At 51.8% G+C, this 15,125-nt stretch overlaps 1 protein-coding gene across 1 annotated transcript in view; it reads left to right on the plus strand.

The window, feature by feature from the left end:
* EMC1 (ER membrane protein complex subunit 1) overlaps window positions 1-15,125 on the plus strand; it is a 307,425-nt gene that overhangs the window by 54,425 nt on the left and 237,875 nt on the right. The window contains exon 8 of the mRNA XM_086921577.1: window positions 7,411-7,578. Within this exon, the coding sequence (XP_086777703.1) occupies window positions 7,411-7,578 (168 nt within the window). The remainder of the gene's footprint in view (window positions 1-7,410; window positions 7,579-15,125) is intronic.

Here is a 15,125-nt window from a genome sequence, read left to right on the forward strand (position 1 = left end):
CAGGAGGCGGTTTGCCAAGGCCTTAGCCAGAACCTTGGCCTCAATGTTGAGGAGGGAAATCGGCCTGTACGAGTCATGCCGGTCTGGTGCCTTGCCCGGCTTCAAAAATACCACGATTTCCGCATGTCGCCAATCTGGTGGCAGCTCTCCCCGAGCCCGCGCCTCCTCCAGAGCACAGCGATAGTGGGGCCCCAGCTGAACGTGAAACCTTTTGTAGAATTCACTTGGGTAGCCACTCGGGCCGGGCGCCTTACCCGTGTTCAGTTGACCAAGAGCCTCTCCGAGCTCCTCAGCCGTAAGCGGGGCGTCCAGTGCGGTTCTGGTCTCATCGGGGACGGCTTGCGGCAGTAGGCCGTCAAGGTACGCGGAGATCTCGCTCGCCTCTAAACTATCCCGGGGAGCGTATTGCGCCTCGTAGTAACGGGCAAAGCTAGCCGCCAGCAAGTCCGGGTCGGTCATGACCGACCCGTCATCCGCGGTAAGGCCCGGCAACACTAGGGGCTGGAAGGTCGCCTAGCACAATCTATGCAGCATAGTACAGGACTTGTCGCCCCACTGATACACCCTGCTGCGCGTGGCGAGCCACGCCTGCCGGGCTTCTTCATAAAGAACAGAGGCGTATGCTTGCTGGGCCTGCAAGAGCTGCCTCACAATGCCCTCGTCGCTCCCAAGCCGGCCACGCTGCTCCAGCTCCTCCACGCGGGCCGCGGCGGTCACAATGGCCTCCCGATGTTGTCGTCGAGCAGCCACGCACCAAGCTATATCCACGCCCCGAAGCGTGGGTTTCAGCGCCTCCCACACCACCATCGCACTCACATCTCCAACCAAGTTCTCGCGCCAGAAATGATCAATCGCCACACGCAGGTGATGCACATACTCAGGCCGCTGCAACTGCCAAGCGCACATCCGCCATCGAAACGGCTGTCTCGCGGTGGGGAGGGTCATGGTAGCTAGGACGGGGGAGTGATCTGACAGGCCCCTGGGAAGTATCATAGCATCCTTAACCCGACTCAGACAGGCGCCCGGCACAAACAGATAGTCCAGTCTCGAGAAGGACCCATGCACCGCCGACACATACGTGAATTCACGCACAGCAGGATGAAAGTGCCGCCATACATCAACCCAGCCCAGGCCACTCGCAGTCGCACGCAGTTTGGTGGGAGCAATAGTGGGGGGGGGATCCGACACCACAGGCGCCCGCCGCAAACGATCCAGGCCAACATCCATAACCTCGTTCCAGTCGCCCCCCACCATGGTGAGGACCTCCGGAATCTCATCCCACAGCGCAAACAGCCGCTCAGACAAAGCCCACTGCAGAGGGGGGGGGGGCATATACGCTACCAAAAACCACTTGTTCAGCACCCAACCGGCCTTTGATGAAAATATATCGGCCCTGTGGATCAATCCACTGCTTGTCATGCACATAAGCCAACCTGCGGTGTACTAAGATAGCTACCCCCCTAGAACCCCTTGTAAAGCCCGCATGGTACACCTGCTGAAACCCGAACCTCTGGAGGCTAAGGGCCTTAGAGCCCAGCATGTGAGTCTCTTGAAGCAGCAGCACATCTACCATCTCTTTTCCCCCAACGCAGCACAGCCCCACGCTTAATTTTGTCCAGCATGCCCCTCACATTCCACGTCACAACACGCAGGGTCTTTTGAGGAGGTACAGTCGCAGTATCAGCCATATTTAAGACAGTGTCCATCATCCGGCCCCCGGCCCCACCCTGGCACACCCCACAAAGCAACAAAATCAAAAGCCAAAGACACGTGTGGTCCCACCCTCCCACCCCGAACACCCAGTACCCCAAAACCCACCTGGCCACCTCCGGCCCCGGCCTCCCCAACCCCCAACAAGAAAACAACCCCCCCCTGCACCCCACTCCCCCCACCCCAATACCTCAGAAAACAGTGAAGCATCTGTCGCGGCATGTAGAGACCCGGGTCCAGAACAGAGAACCCAAGGCCCACCATACCAATGGATCCCAACACCCCCGTTAACACTCGCTCACCACCCCCCCAACAACACCCACTACTCGTGAGGGTCTAAGGCCCATAAAGGCCGCCACCCGAGCCCCGCAGTGGCTCTACCCAGGGCCTCAGAGTGTTTTAGAAGCATACAGAGAAGCTCAGGCAAAGTCACATGGAACAGTCTCACCAGTCGGTCCATGTCGGGCAACACCAACAGCCAGGCACCACCAGGGATCAACTGCCAGCATCAGAGTGTTCAGAGTCAATTGTGCCGTTCGTCTGCGTCGCATTGGCGGAAGCTGACCGTTTCTTAGACCTGGACCTTCGATGCCGTCCTTTCCGGTTGGTGCGGTCCGTCCGCTCCGGTGACGATCTCTGGGACCCGCCAGGATCCAGCCCCGGCTGGGCATGGGGCCGAAGTCGCACCGTCTCATCGGTCCAACGAAAAACCTCCTTGGGTGTATCGAAGAAGTGTGTCCGGGACTGGTGTACTACCCGCAGGCGGGCCGGGTACAGGAGAGAGTATTGAAGCTTCAGGCCCCGCAACTTAGCCTTGGCTGCCACAAAGGATTGTCGCTGCTGCTGAACCATTTTCGTGTAATCCGGGAAGATCATTATGGCATGATTCTCATATGTAAGCGAGCCCTTGGTCCTCGCCTCCCGCAGTATGGCATCCCGGTCATGATAATTCAGCAGCCGAGCAATGACCGGCCGAGGACGTTCCCCCTCAGGCGGCCGCTGAGTCAGGGCCCTGTGCGCCCGTTCAATCACAAAACACGCCGACAGCGTCCCCTCGGGGACCCAGCTCTCCAGCCAGTGAGTCAGGAAAAGTTCCATGCCATCCTTCTCGCACCGCTCCGGAAAGCCAATGAAGCGGAGGTTATTTCTCCGTGCGCGCCCTTCGGCATCCTCCACGCGGGCCGCAAGCGTCTTCTGGACGCACTCCACCTCCGCCATTCGTTTCTTTAGGGCGCCAATGTCCGTTTCGGTCACCGACACTCGAGATTCAGTCTCAGTGATCCTCGCCACTGCGTTCCGGAGGTCCTGGCGAAGCAGTGTAACATCCGCTCCCACCGCCCCTATTTTAGCGTCCAGCATGTCCCGGGATTGGGTAATGGCCGCCAGGATTGCAGCGTTGTCTGGCCCTGATCCGCCGCCTCCACCAGACGCCCCGGCGCCACCACTGGGCCCGGCAAACTTGTCCATGGGGCCCTGCTTGGGCGGGCCCCCTCCGCCACCCCTGGTCATGGCCGCTCACGGACACAATGGATCAGCACACTGGACTGGACAGGTAGGTTCCGCAGGCCCGGGGCAGTGAGACCACAACAAGAAGCTCAGGACCACGTTCGGACAGCGGGTCCGGTATCCGCGCAGGAGGGGCGGCGGGTCAAGACGACTCCAGTGGCACGACACACAAGGCTCCGGACCAGACAGGTCCCCATGATGCCCACAGGTACCTCCAGGAGCCAGAGGGGGCAGGGCACCTTCAGTAGTATCCTTATGTAGCGGCGCCCCCAGGCTGCAGCAGTGCCCTCATGCGACAGTGGCCCAAGAATACTGCAGTGTCCCCACGTAACGGTGGCCCGGTAATGCAGCAAGGTCCCCACTCACCAGTGGCCCCCGGGTGAAGCACTCGGCCAAAGTCTTTTCGATTCCAATTCCTCCTCCTTTGCTTTTATCACCTCCAGTACCCTCTCCATGGCCGTGCATTTGGTAGTGGTGGCATGCGACTCGTCCTCCACCGCTGATATCCGCGTCTCCGCAGTTTCCAGCCTCTCCCCATGTTTTTCCAACTTGGCAGCCATACCATCCATCCTGCACGTTAGATTATCCAATTTGCCGTTGATGTCTTGTAAATTGGATTGGATGGCCATTAGGATCTTTTCCATGTTGCTGCCGGCAGCAGGCTCGTTCGGCGGTTCGCTCATTGCAAAGGTCCAGCTTCTGCGTTTTTGGGCGTCTTTTTGGACTCTAATGATATCTTTTGTTGGCGCTTATCTGGCCTCACCATGGTAGACGGAGGAGGGGTTAGCGGGGCCGCGCCACGTGGCATGGATCTCGTCCTCCTGATGGTCGCCACCGTCCTGGCCCTCTGGACTGCACACTTGATGGGTCCCGGGGGTCCCACACCCCTGGGGGCTTTGGATGTGATTCAGCGTTGTCTCCTGCAATCAGCACCCCTTCAGGCTCCTGTAGCGCAAAACGCAGGGTTATCGCTCCAAGCGTGCCAACCGCGGCTGCCCCAATGCAAACCAACAGTCCGTCGCTTTCAGAGGAACATGTGTCAGGCCGGGTCCTCTTTGTTAACAGGCTCCCGTGGTGGGCCGACTCATCAGTGTTGCCTCAAACTGCCTCCGCGCTCACCAACAGCCCCAGCTCCGCAGGTGCACGCAAATGAAGTCGAAGACCGCCGGGACCAGAGACGCGCTTCACCCTAGTCTCTACGCCCCCGATGTCTGTTCTCCGAGTGCCGCAATGTTGCCCCACATCAGTCACAATTAGTTTGTTGCAGTGCGATATCTCCACTTCGAGCTCAGCTCATCCCACATGGAGCGCTTCATGCACGCATCGGGTATAAATACCTGTGATCCCTGCATGCCACCTCCAATCCAGCAGGCGAGTCTGGCGCGCCGTTGTTTACATAGGCGCGAAGGGGATAGTGACTACTGCCATCTTGTGTGTTCCCGGCTCCTGGATCCATAAACGCCGTTTTTCTCACGTTAAGTGCCGGGCAGCATACCGTTATCTCCGGCTCATTGTGTGCCTGTTGCCTTCGCACACCAGGGGCATTACTTGTTCAGTCAGTTTTCGGGCATTAGATCGGCTTTAGGGCGTCTTGTTGTCAGCCGTCCGGCGGAGCTGCGGTCTTACCCAGCCATTCCGCTGTGCTCCCCCTAGCGCCTCCGAAAGTGTCAGATAGTTGCCGGACATATATCAGTAGCTGAGAATTTTAGCCAAGGGAGTAGCCAGGAAAATAGAATGCCACCCACTTTTGATCCACATCGAACTAAATATTAGGATATTCGAGAGAGCGAGCCAGACCCTATTAAGGGGCCTGCTAGAATTATTTTCCCTTAGTTTGTATTTTACAGCGTGATTTTAAAGAGATTTACCAGTAATTACTTATTTACCAGTACTGACCTGTTATTTGTTTTCATTCCTTCTTTTTTCTCCATTTTTCTTACCTATTTTCTTTTGCTTTCTTTCCTCCTTTTCCTGTCTCCTCTCATTCTTTTTTTGATCTTCCGACCCATTCTTTTTTAATGTTATGCATCCTCCTTGTTAGATTTCTGTCCTACTTTATATTCCAATTGTATGTTTTTGCTGCTTTCCATCTTTCTTTCCTTTATTGTTCCTTCCTTTCTTACCTTCTAGTCTGTCCTTTGCCCCTCTTTGCACGCTTCTTTCTTTTTGTATTCCTTCCATACGTTAATTCTTACCTTCCGTCTATTGCCATCTCTCTCATTCTTAATACCCTTATTTTGTTCTATTTTTCTGCTTTCTTTCTTTATTCACTTCTGTTCCTTTTCATTTCTTTGTTCCTTCCTTTTTCATCTTGCTATCCTTTCCAAGCATCTTTCTATTCTTCTCTTCCATTCTATTTTCTATTTTTCTTTTGTACCTACGTCCCTTCCTGCTTCCATTTACCGGTCTTCCCTTTTCCTTATTTGTATTCTTCTTTCCTCCCTTTGTTCTGTCTTATTGTATTTTCTCATAACTTATTTTTGTTTTGCCATTTTAAAAACCTCTTATTTTGTCACTGCTTTAAACTTATTTTTCCCCTCTAATCCACAGTTGTATATTAGTAATTAATTCCTATAGTATTTGTCAGTTTCTCCTGTCTTGCAATGACCTTTTTGTCACAAACGAAAGTTAAGAAGGGCCGTAAAACCATTAAATCTGTCCTAAGCACACCTCTCTTATGCTAGTATGGCAGGTGCTTTACTACTTAATCTATTTAGGTGTTATTTGGATATAGGTAAGCCATCCATTGTCTTGCCCTGAGCCGTATACATTTTACCAGAGTAAATCTCTGTTTTGGGAATCAACTGTTTCATCAACGAAGAGAATACTTGGTCTCTGCCTCTGACCTTAATGTTCTTGTTAATAATTGTTTTAATTCCAACACAGCGGTAAACGTGCATTGCCCAACTCTGAAGGGATCTTGTTATTTTGATTGGGGGGAGGGGTTGGTGGCGGCCCTTGTGGGTTTGCTGTAAACTTAAACAGTATAAATCGGGTGTACATATGTTAATGACTAAGGGGCATATGTAACAAAGGATACATTTGCGATTCTCAAATAGCGATTTTTAGAGAATCGCAAAATACTATGTATGTAGGAGTTTCAAATAATTTAGCGAATCCTATATATTCCTTAATTCCGAATCACAAATTGCGATTCGCAATTAAGGAATACCTTCCCATTCATTCCTATGGGCCATAGGAATGAATTGGAAGACACTCAATTTGCGATTCTCAATTAGAGAATCCCAAATTGAGAATGCAATGTCAAGGGTACCAGGGTGTCAAAAGGACACCCTGTTGCACCCCTGAAATGAGCATGTGTGCACATGTGGCACACATACATGCCCTTGCGCCGCATGGCGCTTTGAAATATGCAAAAAGGTGCATTTTACAAAGAAATTGCAATTTACCACCTACTAGAAGTTGGTGGTAATTTGCGATTTCTTAAGGAGAAATCGCACAACTTGGGTGCTTTTTACATCGCATTTAAGGAATCTAAATTTGCAATTCCATAAATGCTTTCGCAAAATAAGGAATTGAAAATGTTGCAATTCCTTATTTTGCGAGGGCCTTTTGGGATGATGCATCCCAAAAGGCTTTTTCCCGTTCGCAAACTGGCCGATTCTGAGAATCGGCCGTTTGCGAACGGGAAATGGGCTTCATACATATGCCCCAGAGTCCTAAAGTGTGATCAGTCTAAGAAGAGGAATATCACTTTTGAGTACCTATCTTGAGAATTAGAGCAGCTGTTGCTTTGTTTAATAATTTAGCTACTTTCCTTTGCTAGTTTAGTGCAGCTTTGCAGCATGAGGTTCCAAGAAACACCATACGTCTGTCTGGGCCGGAGATGAGGTTACTCCTACAGTTAGAGGAGCAGTTGACACCACACAGACACCTGAGACATTCCATAAGAAGATAACAGAGGGGATAGATAACCAGTTAAGGAGACTGAAAGCCAATTAAATAGTCACTGGACATACATTAACCTCCTCATCTGGTGGACAGGCACTCTGAAGAGGGCTCACTGCAACTTGGAGCATGCAGCAGATCACCTGCGTGTGTGTTTACCTCAGATTGCTTGGGAGGGTCAACCGGATTGTGTGTTCTTTTATTCTTTCTAACAATACTTGTTGCATGGGATGAGAGGGTGAGAGTTTTCTATTGTTTAGCTTTAGTCTGGCTTCTCGTCCTCAGACCTTGGACCTTGACATCATGGAGGAGGTCCGCCCGCTCATTACCACCACCCAGCCCAATGCTGCCATGGCTTCCAGGTCACAGTTTATCCTGCGTCTATCTTCGAACCACTTTGCCCTACTACATTTTCAAGATGGACTCTTCAGCATCCACAGGGACTTTCCACAGGTATTGTCCAGCAAAATGTTGGCTAGAGCAGTATGCCTTAAACACAGTTTGGTATCTTGATTGTATGTCTAATTAAATCATTATTGATTACTGTGCCTGCTATTGGTCCTTTTGAAATGTTTCGGGGGGGGGGGGGGGGGCGGTCTTTTGAAAGAGAAAGGTGGTCTGGTTTCTTGCAGCATTTTAGAGCCATGTAGTTTCAGAGACTGGGTCCACCCGACATGGCTGGTTCTTGACTCCGATCTTGCTTTTGTTAAAGGACTACTGGAAGATGTGATTAGTAAACCGCTCAAGACGTCTCTGCAGCAGTATTCACTTGTAGTAATGCCTCATAGTAGCAGTAAACCTTTTTTGTCAGTTATCTCAAGGGAGACCACCTCTGCTGAGAGTGACGGGTATTTACTGACTTGTGAGCCTTCCTCCTCCACCAATTCTGATTTAAAAAAAATATATTAATAGTTAGTGGTGGACCCTGTGCAGTGGGACCAGTGTGGCATGCAGGCTTGTACCTCTTGACCATGCTGTGTGCCCATGCACACTAGCAGCCTGACTAGAAAGTTCTAGAGTCGTCCAATGATCCTGGTAATCTTCCAGGCCATGAGGTGGAGAGTTCCCGCCTCCAATAGCCTGCAGTTATCTGTGATGCCTTTCTGCCACAACATTGTCTAATTCCTTACATTTACCCACTGTTACTGCTATCTTTTTTCCAGTCAGTAATGCCCAAAGTCTCTGGCCATCTTGGTGAGCATCTTCTATTTTGCATCTCTAAAGTGGTTTAAATAAAGGACTGCGAAATGTTGTCCATCTTCAAGAGGACACAACACTTAACTCTGTTTGGTCCAGCACTGTACTGCAAAAGAGCCTGCTAGAAGTTTGAAGAAGCTGATAAGTGTATGAAAGTGCCCCTTTTTGACGTGGGCACCCCCAATTTGGACTGGTTTTCCAGGTCCACAGTGTCCGATCTCTTCCCCAAAAACTGCAACTAACCCCAATTGTCAATACTTTTAGCACTCACGGTAAGTCCTTAGTAAGTGGTACCTCTCGTACATAGGGCAAGGAGGCTAAAAAGGTTCCTTAAGGGCTGCACCACAAATTGTGCCACTCTAAAGGACCCCTCACCAAACACATACATACTGCCACAGCAGGCTGCGTGTCTTGGTGGAGACAAAAATGAAAACACAACATGGCACATGCCCACAGAAACTTCTTACAGTATAGGTAAGTGACGTAAGTCTCCCCTGCAGCAGGCCTTACAGCTTTAAGGCAGGGTACACTACATGTGAGGACATCTCTGCATTAGCAGATATACCTCTGTGCTGGTCAGCTCTATTGCTGCCAGTGCACGTGAATAGGGAAGTAATTTTGAGTACATGTGCTGGGCACTAGTGAAAACGAGTTCCACAGCTACTTGATGACTACACTGAACATGGGGGGGTTTGGTATCAAACATCTCGTATTCATAAACCCACCCTGATGCCAGTATTTGATTTATTAATACATTCACACAGAGGGCACCTTATAGGTGACCCTGAAAACCTACCAGCTACTGGTGTCCTGACTGATTTTCATCAGCCCGCAACCATAGACTGTTTCTGACCCCCAAGGGTGAGGACCTTTACTCTCAGGATGCCAGAAAAAAAGTCTGCTTGGAAAGAGGGTGTTTACACCCCCTCCCACAGTATCACCTGCAGATTAGCAATCAAAGGCAGGAGAGCTTAAAATAGCCCACTACCTTTGGGCTGATTTCGAAGAAACCGCAGCACCAAGATCGCCCTCATTGCCGCCACAGACGACATCAGGATCCAATTAGACAACAGCGAAACATCAGCCCTCATCTTCCTGGACCTGTCGGCTGCCTTCGACACGGTCTGCCACCGCACACTAAAGACACGCCTCCAAGAAGCCGGAATCCAAGAGAAGGCCCTGGACTGGACCACATCCTTCCTCTCCTGGAGAACCCACAGCCCCCCCTTCCCCCCCAACACCCACCCCTTCCACTCCGAAGCCGCCGATATCATCTGCGGCATACCCCAGGGCTCATCCCGACGCTGTTTAACGTCTACATGGCCCCCCTCGCTCACGTCACCCGCCAGGACGATCTCAATATCCTCTCCTACGCCGCCGACACCCAGCTGATCCTCTCCCTCACCAAGGACCCGCACACCGCCAAAACCAACCTCGACGAGGGAATGAAGGCAGTCGCCGAATGGATGAGGAACAGCCGACTGAAGCTGAACTCGAACAAGACGGAGGTCCTCCTCCTCGGAACCACCCCCTCCGCCTGGCACGACTCCTGGTGGTCGACCATGCTGGGAACAGCACCAACACCCACCGACCACGCACGCAACCTGGGAATCATCCTCGACTCCTCCCTCTCCATGTCGAAGCAGGTCAACACCGTCTCCTCCTCCTGCTTCAACACGCTCCGCAGGATCTACAAGTGGATCCCCACCGAAACAAGAAGAACGGTGACCCAGGCCCTAGTCGGCAGCAGGTTAGACTACGGCAACGTACGCTATGCAGGTATCCCAGCCAAACACCTGCGACGACTTCAACGCATTCAAAACGCCTCCGCCCCACTGATCCTCCACGTCCCTCACCACAGCACCCCCCACCTGTGAGACCTACACTGGCTCCCTGTCGAAAAGAGGATCACCCTCAAACTACTCACCCATGCATACAAAGCACTCCGGACCAGCCTACCTCAACAGCCGACTCAGCTTCTACACCCCCACCCGCCAGCTCCGCTCCGCCAGCCTCGCACTCGCCGCTGTCCCCCGCAGCCAACGAACGACCTCCGGCGGCAGATCCTTCTCCTTCCTCGCCGCCAAGACCTGGAACACCCTCCCTACCCACCAACGGCAGACCCAGGACCTGCTCACCTTCAGAAGATTCCTCAAGACCTGGCTCTTAGAGCAGTAGCAGCACCCCCTCCCCACAGCCCCTTGAGACCCTCACTGGTAAGTAGTGCGCTTTAGAAGTGTAATGATTGATTGATTGATTGATTGAAATCTGGCTTCACTCACAAGAAAGTAAGCCAACCAGTTTGTCCAGAGCCCTGTAGCACCTGAACAGGCAGGAAAGTTAGCTGGTCAGATAGGCATGCCCATTCTTAGGCTAAACCACTTCTAAGATGGGCTACCTGAAGTGGAGGTGACTTTTCAGAGTTAGCTATCTTTGTGATGGCAAACTTAGGAATACTGGGGCAGGGTTATGCCCACTTCACGCAGAAAGTGGTCATATAGGGGAGATAGTGACCCTAAGGGTCGGTACCCCATTGGCCACTGCCTAACACCCCTACCTTCAGTATTTACGGGAGCCCCTGACACCAGAAAATCCGATCCTGCTGACTTGAAAGATGATGTATGTGAAGAGTCACAAAGAGCAAAATCAGAAAAGCCAGGAACTGACTTGGCACCAATACTGTCAGCCTGCCTGCTGACTTCGACAATTGTACCAAAAGATGACTTGTTCTGCAGCTACTATGTCTCCAAAGCCTGGGAGACCTGCCAGCACTTCATCCACGAACCAAGAACTCCAGTGGAACTGCTCCCCTGGATCCTGCAGGTGCCAAAGACTGAGCTGGGAGGCTTCAAGACCATGAAAACCTGGTGGTAGAAAGCACCACTGCACTGAGCTGCCCAGCCCAAGCTGAAGTGAGCAAACCATGTCAACCTGGTCCCCAGACCCAAAGCCTACCTTGGGTTTCCCGCTGTAGATTTCTCAACTACTCCTGCACCCTTTGTTTGCAGGCCCCCTCTTCACCGCAACGGCTCCTGGTGACAAACACCTGACATCTAGGGACACCTCTGCACCGTCACCCCTGGACTGTGTAGAAGAGGACTGAACGTGTCCCTAAATCACTGAACGTCATTAGGTCTGAGCCCCCCTGTTGGTTCAACCTAATGGGCCTCCCAGTCAAAACCTGCAGCCTCTTGTCACGAGAACCGATCCCCCTTGAGCACCCAACGCTGTATTGCTCTGCTGCTCCCAGCCGTCTTAGTGCTGCTGGAGGTGACCTACTGACGCTGCCTTGGACCTTGCCCAATACTCACCTTAAGTCCAGGAGGTGGATCTCATAAGTTGTTGTACTGTACCTGATTGCCGTACATGTTTTTCCACCCATAGGATAGCATTGCAGCTTCTGAAAAATATGTTGACTTTTTAAACGTAGAAGTATTTCTCCTGCAAAATTTACTTACCTGATCGTATTGATTCTGGTGCCTAAACATATATAAAGATGTGTTCTTTTTTGTAAACTGGTGTGGAACTCCTTATTAACTCGTGGCCATCATTTATTGACTACTGTGTGTATTTGCAGATGTCTAACACTTCTTTCTTTTAAACCTAAGGCTGCTCAACTACACTATACTCTAGAAGAGCACCTTGGGATTGCTAGAGCAAGCTCCTTTCCACTCCTAAAGAAATACCTGGACTCTTTGCCATGTCTGCCTCTTTTTGGTATTTTATATTAAAAAAACAGCTTTCTACAATAAGAAGATTCTGTTAAGTCGTGAGCCACTATTCACCTATAGAGGAATCTCCACATCTGGCACCCTAGCCCATCTTGCTGGCATCCAACTTAATAACCAGGTCTGTGGTAGAGTCCACAAATTGCCAGTCCATTATAAGTCCTTATGATCGAGATACTAGCAAATCTCTTGCCTGACCACCTCTGCTAAAGGAACTTGCTCTGATTAAGTTAGACATTTTCTCAGTGGCATTACCTATAGAAATTGGAGAGCTCTGTTGTGTGAAGGCTCTCCGGAGATGGCCCTGTACGATGACACAATGAAATTGTGGGCTTTGTTAATGTCCTCCTGAGTTCTTGTTTGATATTCAGGGTCAGAAGTTTCAAAATTGCCAGGCCTGAATTTGACAAATCCCAGAAACAGTGTGACTGCACTTCAGATCAGATTTGCATTTGTTTACAATCCTCCATGTCACTGCAAGCCGAAGGCGTTGCTGTAGATGAATGGTTGACAGTTTATCATCTTTAATAGATCATCAATATAGACTATCATTTGTATTCCTCTTGCTCTGAGGAACTCTACTATATGCTTGAGGATGACCTTTAAGTACTACAGTGTGGAGGAAAGGCCAAAGGGAAACGTTTTGAATTTGTATGTCACTCTCCTCCATGTGAACTACAGGGACTTGATTTTGTGGAGGAGCTGCTGGATAGGAATCCTTTAAGTCAAGACGCACAGTCTCCCTTGTGCAGGTTGTCTTTTAAGAGGTAAATACCCTCAATCTTGAAGCGGCAGCGCACCAGTCACTTGTTGAACTCTTTGAAATAGATCACCGGTCTGTGTCACTTGTCCTTTTTCTCGATCAGGAACAGATTGCTCATGAAACCTCTGGATAGGACCTGGCACCTGGAAATTACACCTTTCCTTTCCATTGCTGATATCTCCTGGTGGACCAGTAGTTTTACCACCATTGCAGTGGTAAGCCATAAAACTCTGTGTGGAACCCTTCAATTGTTGGAAGGATCCATGCATCACTGTACTATTCGATTGCTCAAGTCCTCACAGGTGTCCTGGAAGACCTTTGACCTGTCCTTACCCAAGCCTTCGAGGAGTGCCATGATTCTGCTAAGTTCATAATTTGTTGTGGCTTGATACCACGGATTCCATATGGTGAGCCATAGCTACTAGTTTCGCCATTCGTTACTAACCCTGGTTGCGGTAGACCAGTTATTTCATGAGATGTACATTTTTCCCTTAAGGAAATACCCTTTGATGGGACTTCGGGGCTCGAAAAATCATAACAATTTTACTAGACCTGCAGGTCTAGCGACTTAAATCTACTCAACCTATTTGTAATACTATTTACCCATAAACTGGTTTCAAATGATGTGATTGTGGGCAAATTATTTTATTTATTTATTGAGCTGCCGTTTTCTTCATTATCAAATATGAGAACACTTTCAAATGTGCTTATTCTGTATGTCTGCTTTAGAAAGATCTTTTGTTTTTTTTAAGACTAAACTTTTTTCCTATATATAATACAAATCTAGCCACATAGAAAAAATAGCTGACATTTTCAAACAGCACGCTTGACAAAAACCTCTAACTCTCGTAAGAGAGAGAAAAATAAACCTCCTTTTCCAAGCAGCAATTAGTCAAGACAAACCGACATTTGACCTTTTTCATTGACCAGACAGCAAATGTGTCCAAATAAAAAACAAGATTTTGGGGGGCGTGGCCGAGACAGCGATGTGAGCGGACGCGTCCTGAGCGAGCTCCGTCGCCCGCTGTGTCATAAGCCTGATTACGCGAAGTTCGGGGGCTATTTCTGGGGGCCCCCCATACGAAGCAAGCCCTGTCTACACCGAAACCTGGGGGCAACCGGAGCTCTGAGACCTCCGTGGCCGACTTCTGGTCGCCATCTTGCTGACGGGTCTGCCGCCAAGACGCCCGGCCCTGCTCCTCCCGAGGCCGATCCCCGACTCCGGAGAAGTAGCAGAAGTTGCCTGTGAACCGCCTGCGACGGACCCCCCCCCCGGGGACTAATTGCTGGCGGGGGGTCTGCCGGGCGGAGAGATCGCGGCTGTTGGCGCAGAGACTTCCCTGCACGGAGGCGCTGAGGACACCCGGGCGCTACCGCCAAGAAAGGCCCCGGCTTCGGCGGAGTCTGACGGCCAAGCCTAGAGAAGCTGCCGGCGGACCTACTCCTGCGAGGCCCAGTTTCGAATCCCGGACCGCCACGAGACAACTCTGGTGAGCTGCCCTCCCTGTGCCTCCCTCCCCCGTCTGCAGACGGCTGTGTCCTGCTGCGGGTGGGCCTCACAGCGGTGCTGACCGCCATCTTGTCCCCTCGTCGGCCACCCGAAGAAGCGTACCCAGACGTGGTGGAGGGGACCTCGCCCGCCCATGCTGTCCCCCGCTGCAACTGAGTGGACAGCCAAGAAGCGGTGAGACCGGTTGGGGCACCCTCCCCCTTGCCTGTGGGGATTCTTGCTTCTGCCCGCCATTTTCTACCCCGCTGCTTGGCGCCATCGGCCCCGGGCCCTGACCTACCTGACCATTGGGGTCCTGGGGAGTGGCGGCTGCCAGGTGGGGGGACGCTGAACTCTGACGGGCTGCCACAGCTGGGCGCTATGGCCTGAGGGGACCTGCGCTGGCCCTGCCCTTGCCTGCAACACGCATCTGACGCCCGCACCTGCGGCCCTGTGCTGGACCCTCACCCTGCAGTGGCCGACATTGCCTGGGGGCCACAGAGACGGACTGTGTGCTTCTCCCCCCCCCCCCCCCCCCCCCCTTGGAAGCAGACGGAGGGACTGCCCGGCGGCGCGCGAGTACCCCTCCACCTCCACCTCCACTAACAGCTCGGGGAGGCTGGAGCACGGTTTCCCGCCGTTGGGGAGACACAGGCCACTAGCGGTTGGGGAGCCCCTTGCGCGCCCACAGGGGTGCCCTCAATTCAAGCCGGGGGGGCCAGTATAGCGCCTCTGATTAGGAGAGGAGCCCTTCACTCACGACGGACTCGCGCTGAGGCACCCTCACGACCCCAGGGGACGGGGCCTACACCCCACTCACCGG

Source organism: Lissotriton vulgaris, chromosome 5, assembly GCF_964263255.1.
Source record: "Lissotriton vulgaris chromosome 5, aLisVul1.2, whole genome shotgun sequence".
NCBI lineage: Eukaryota > Metazoa > Chordata > Amphibia > Caudata > Salamandridae > Lissotriton > Lissotriton vulgaris.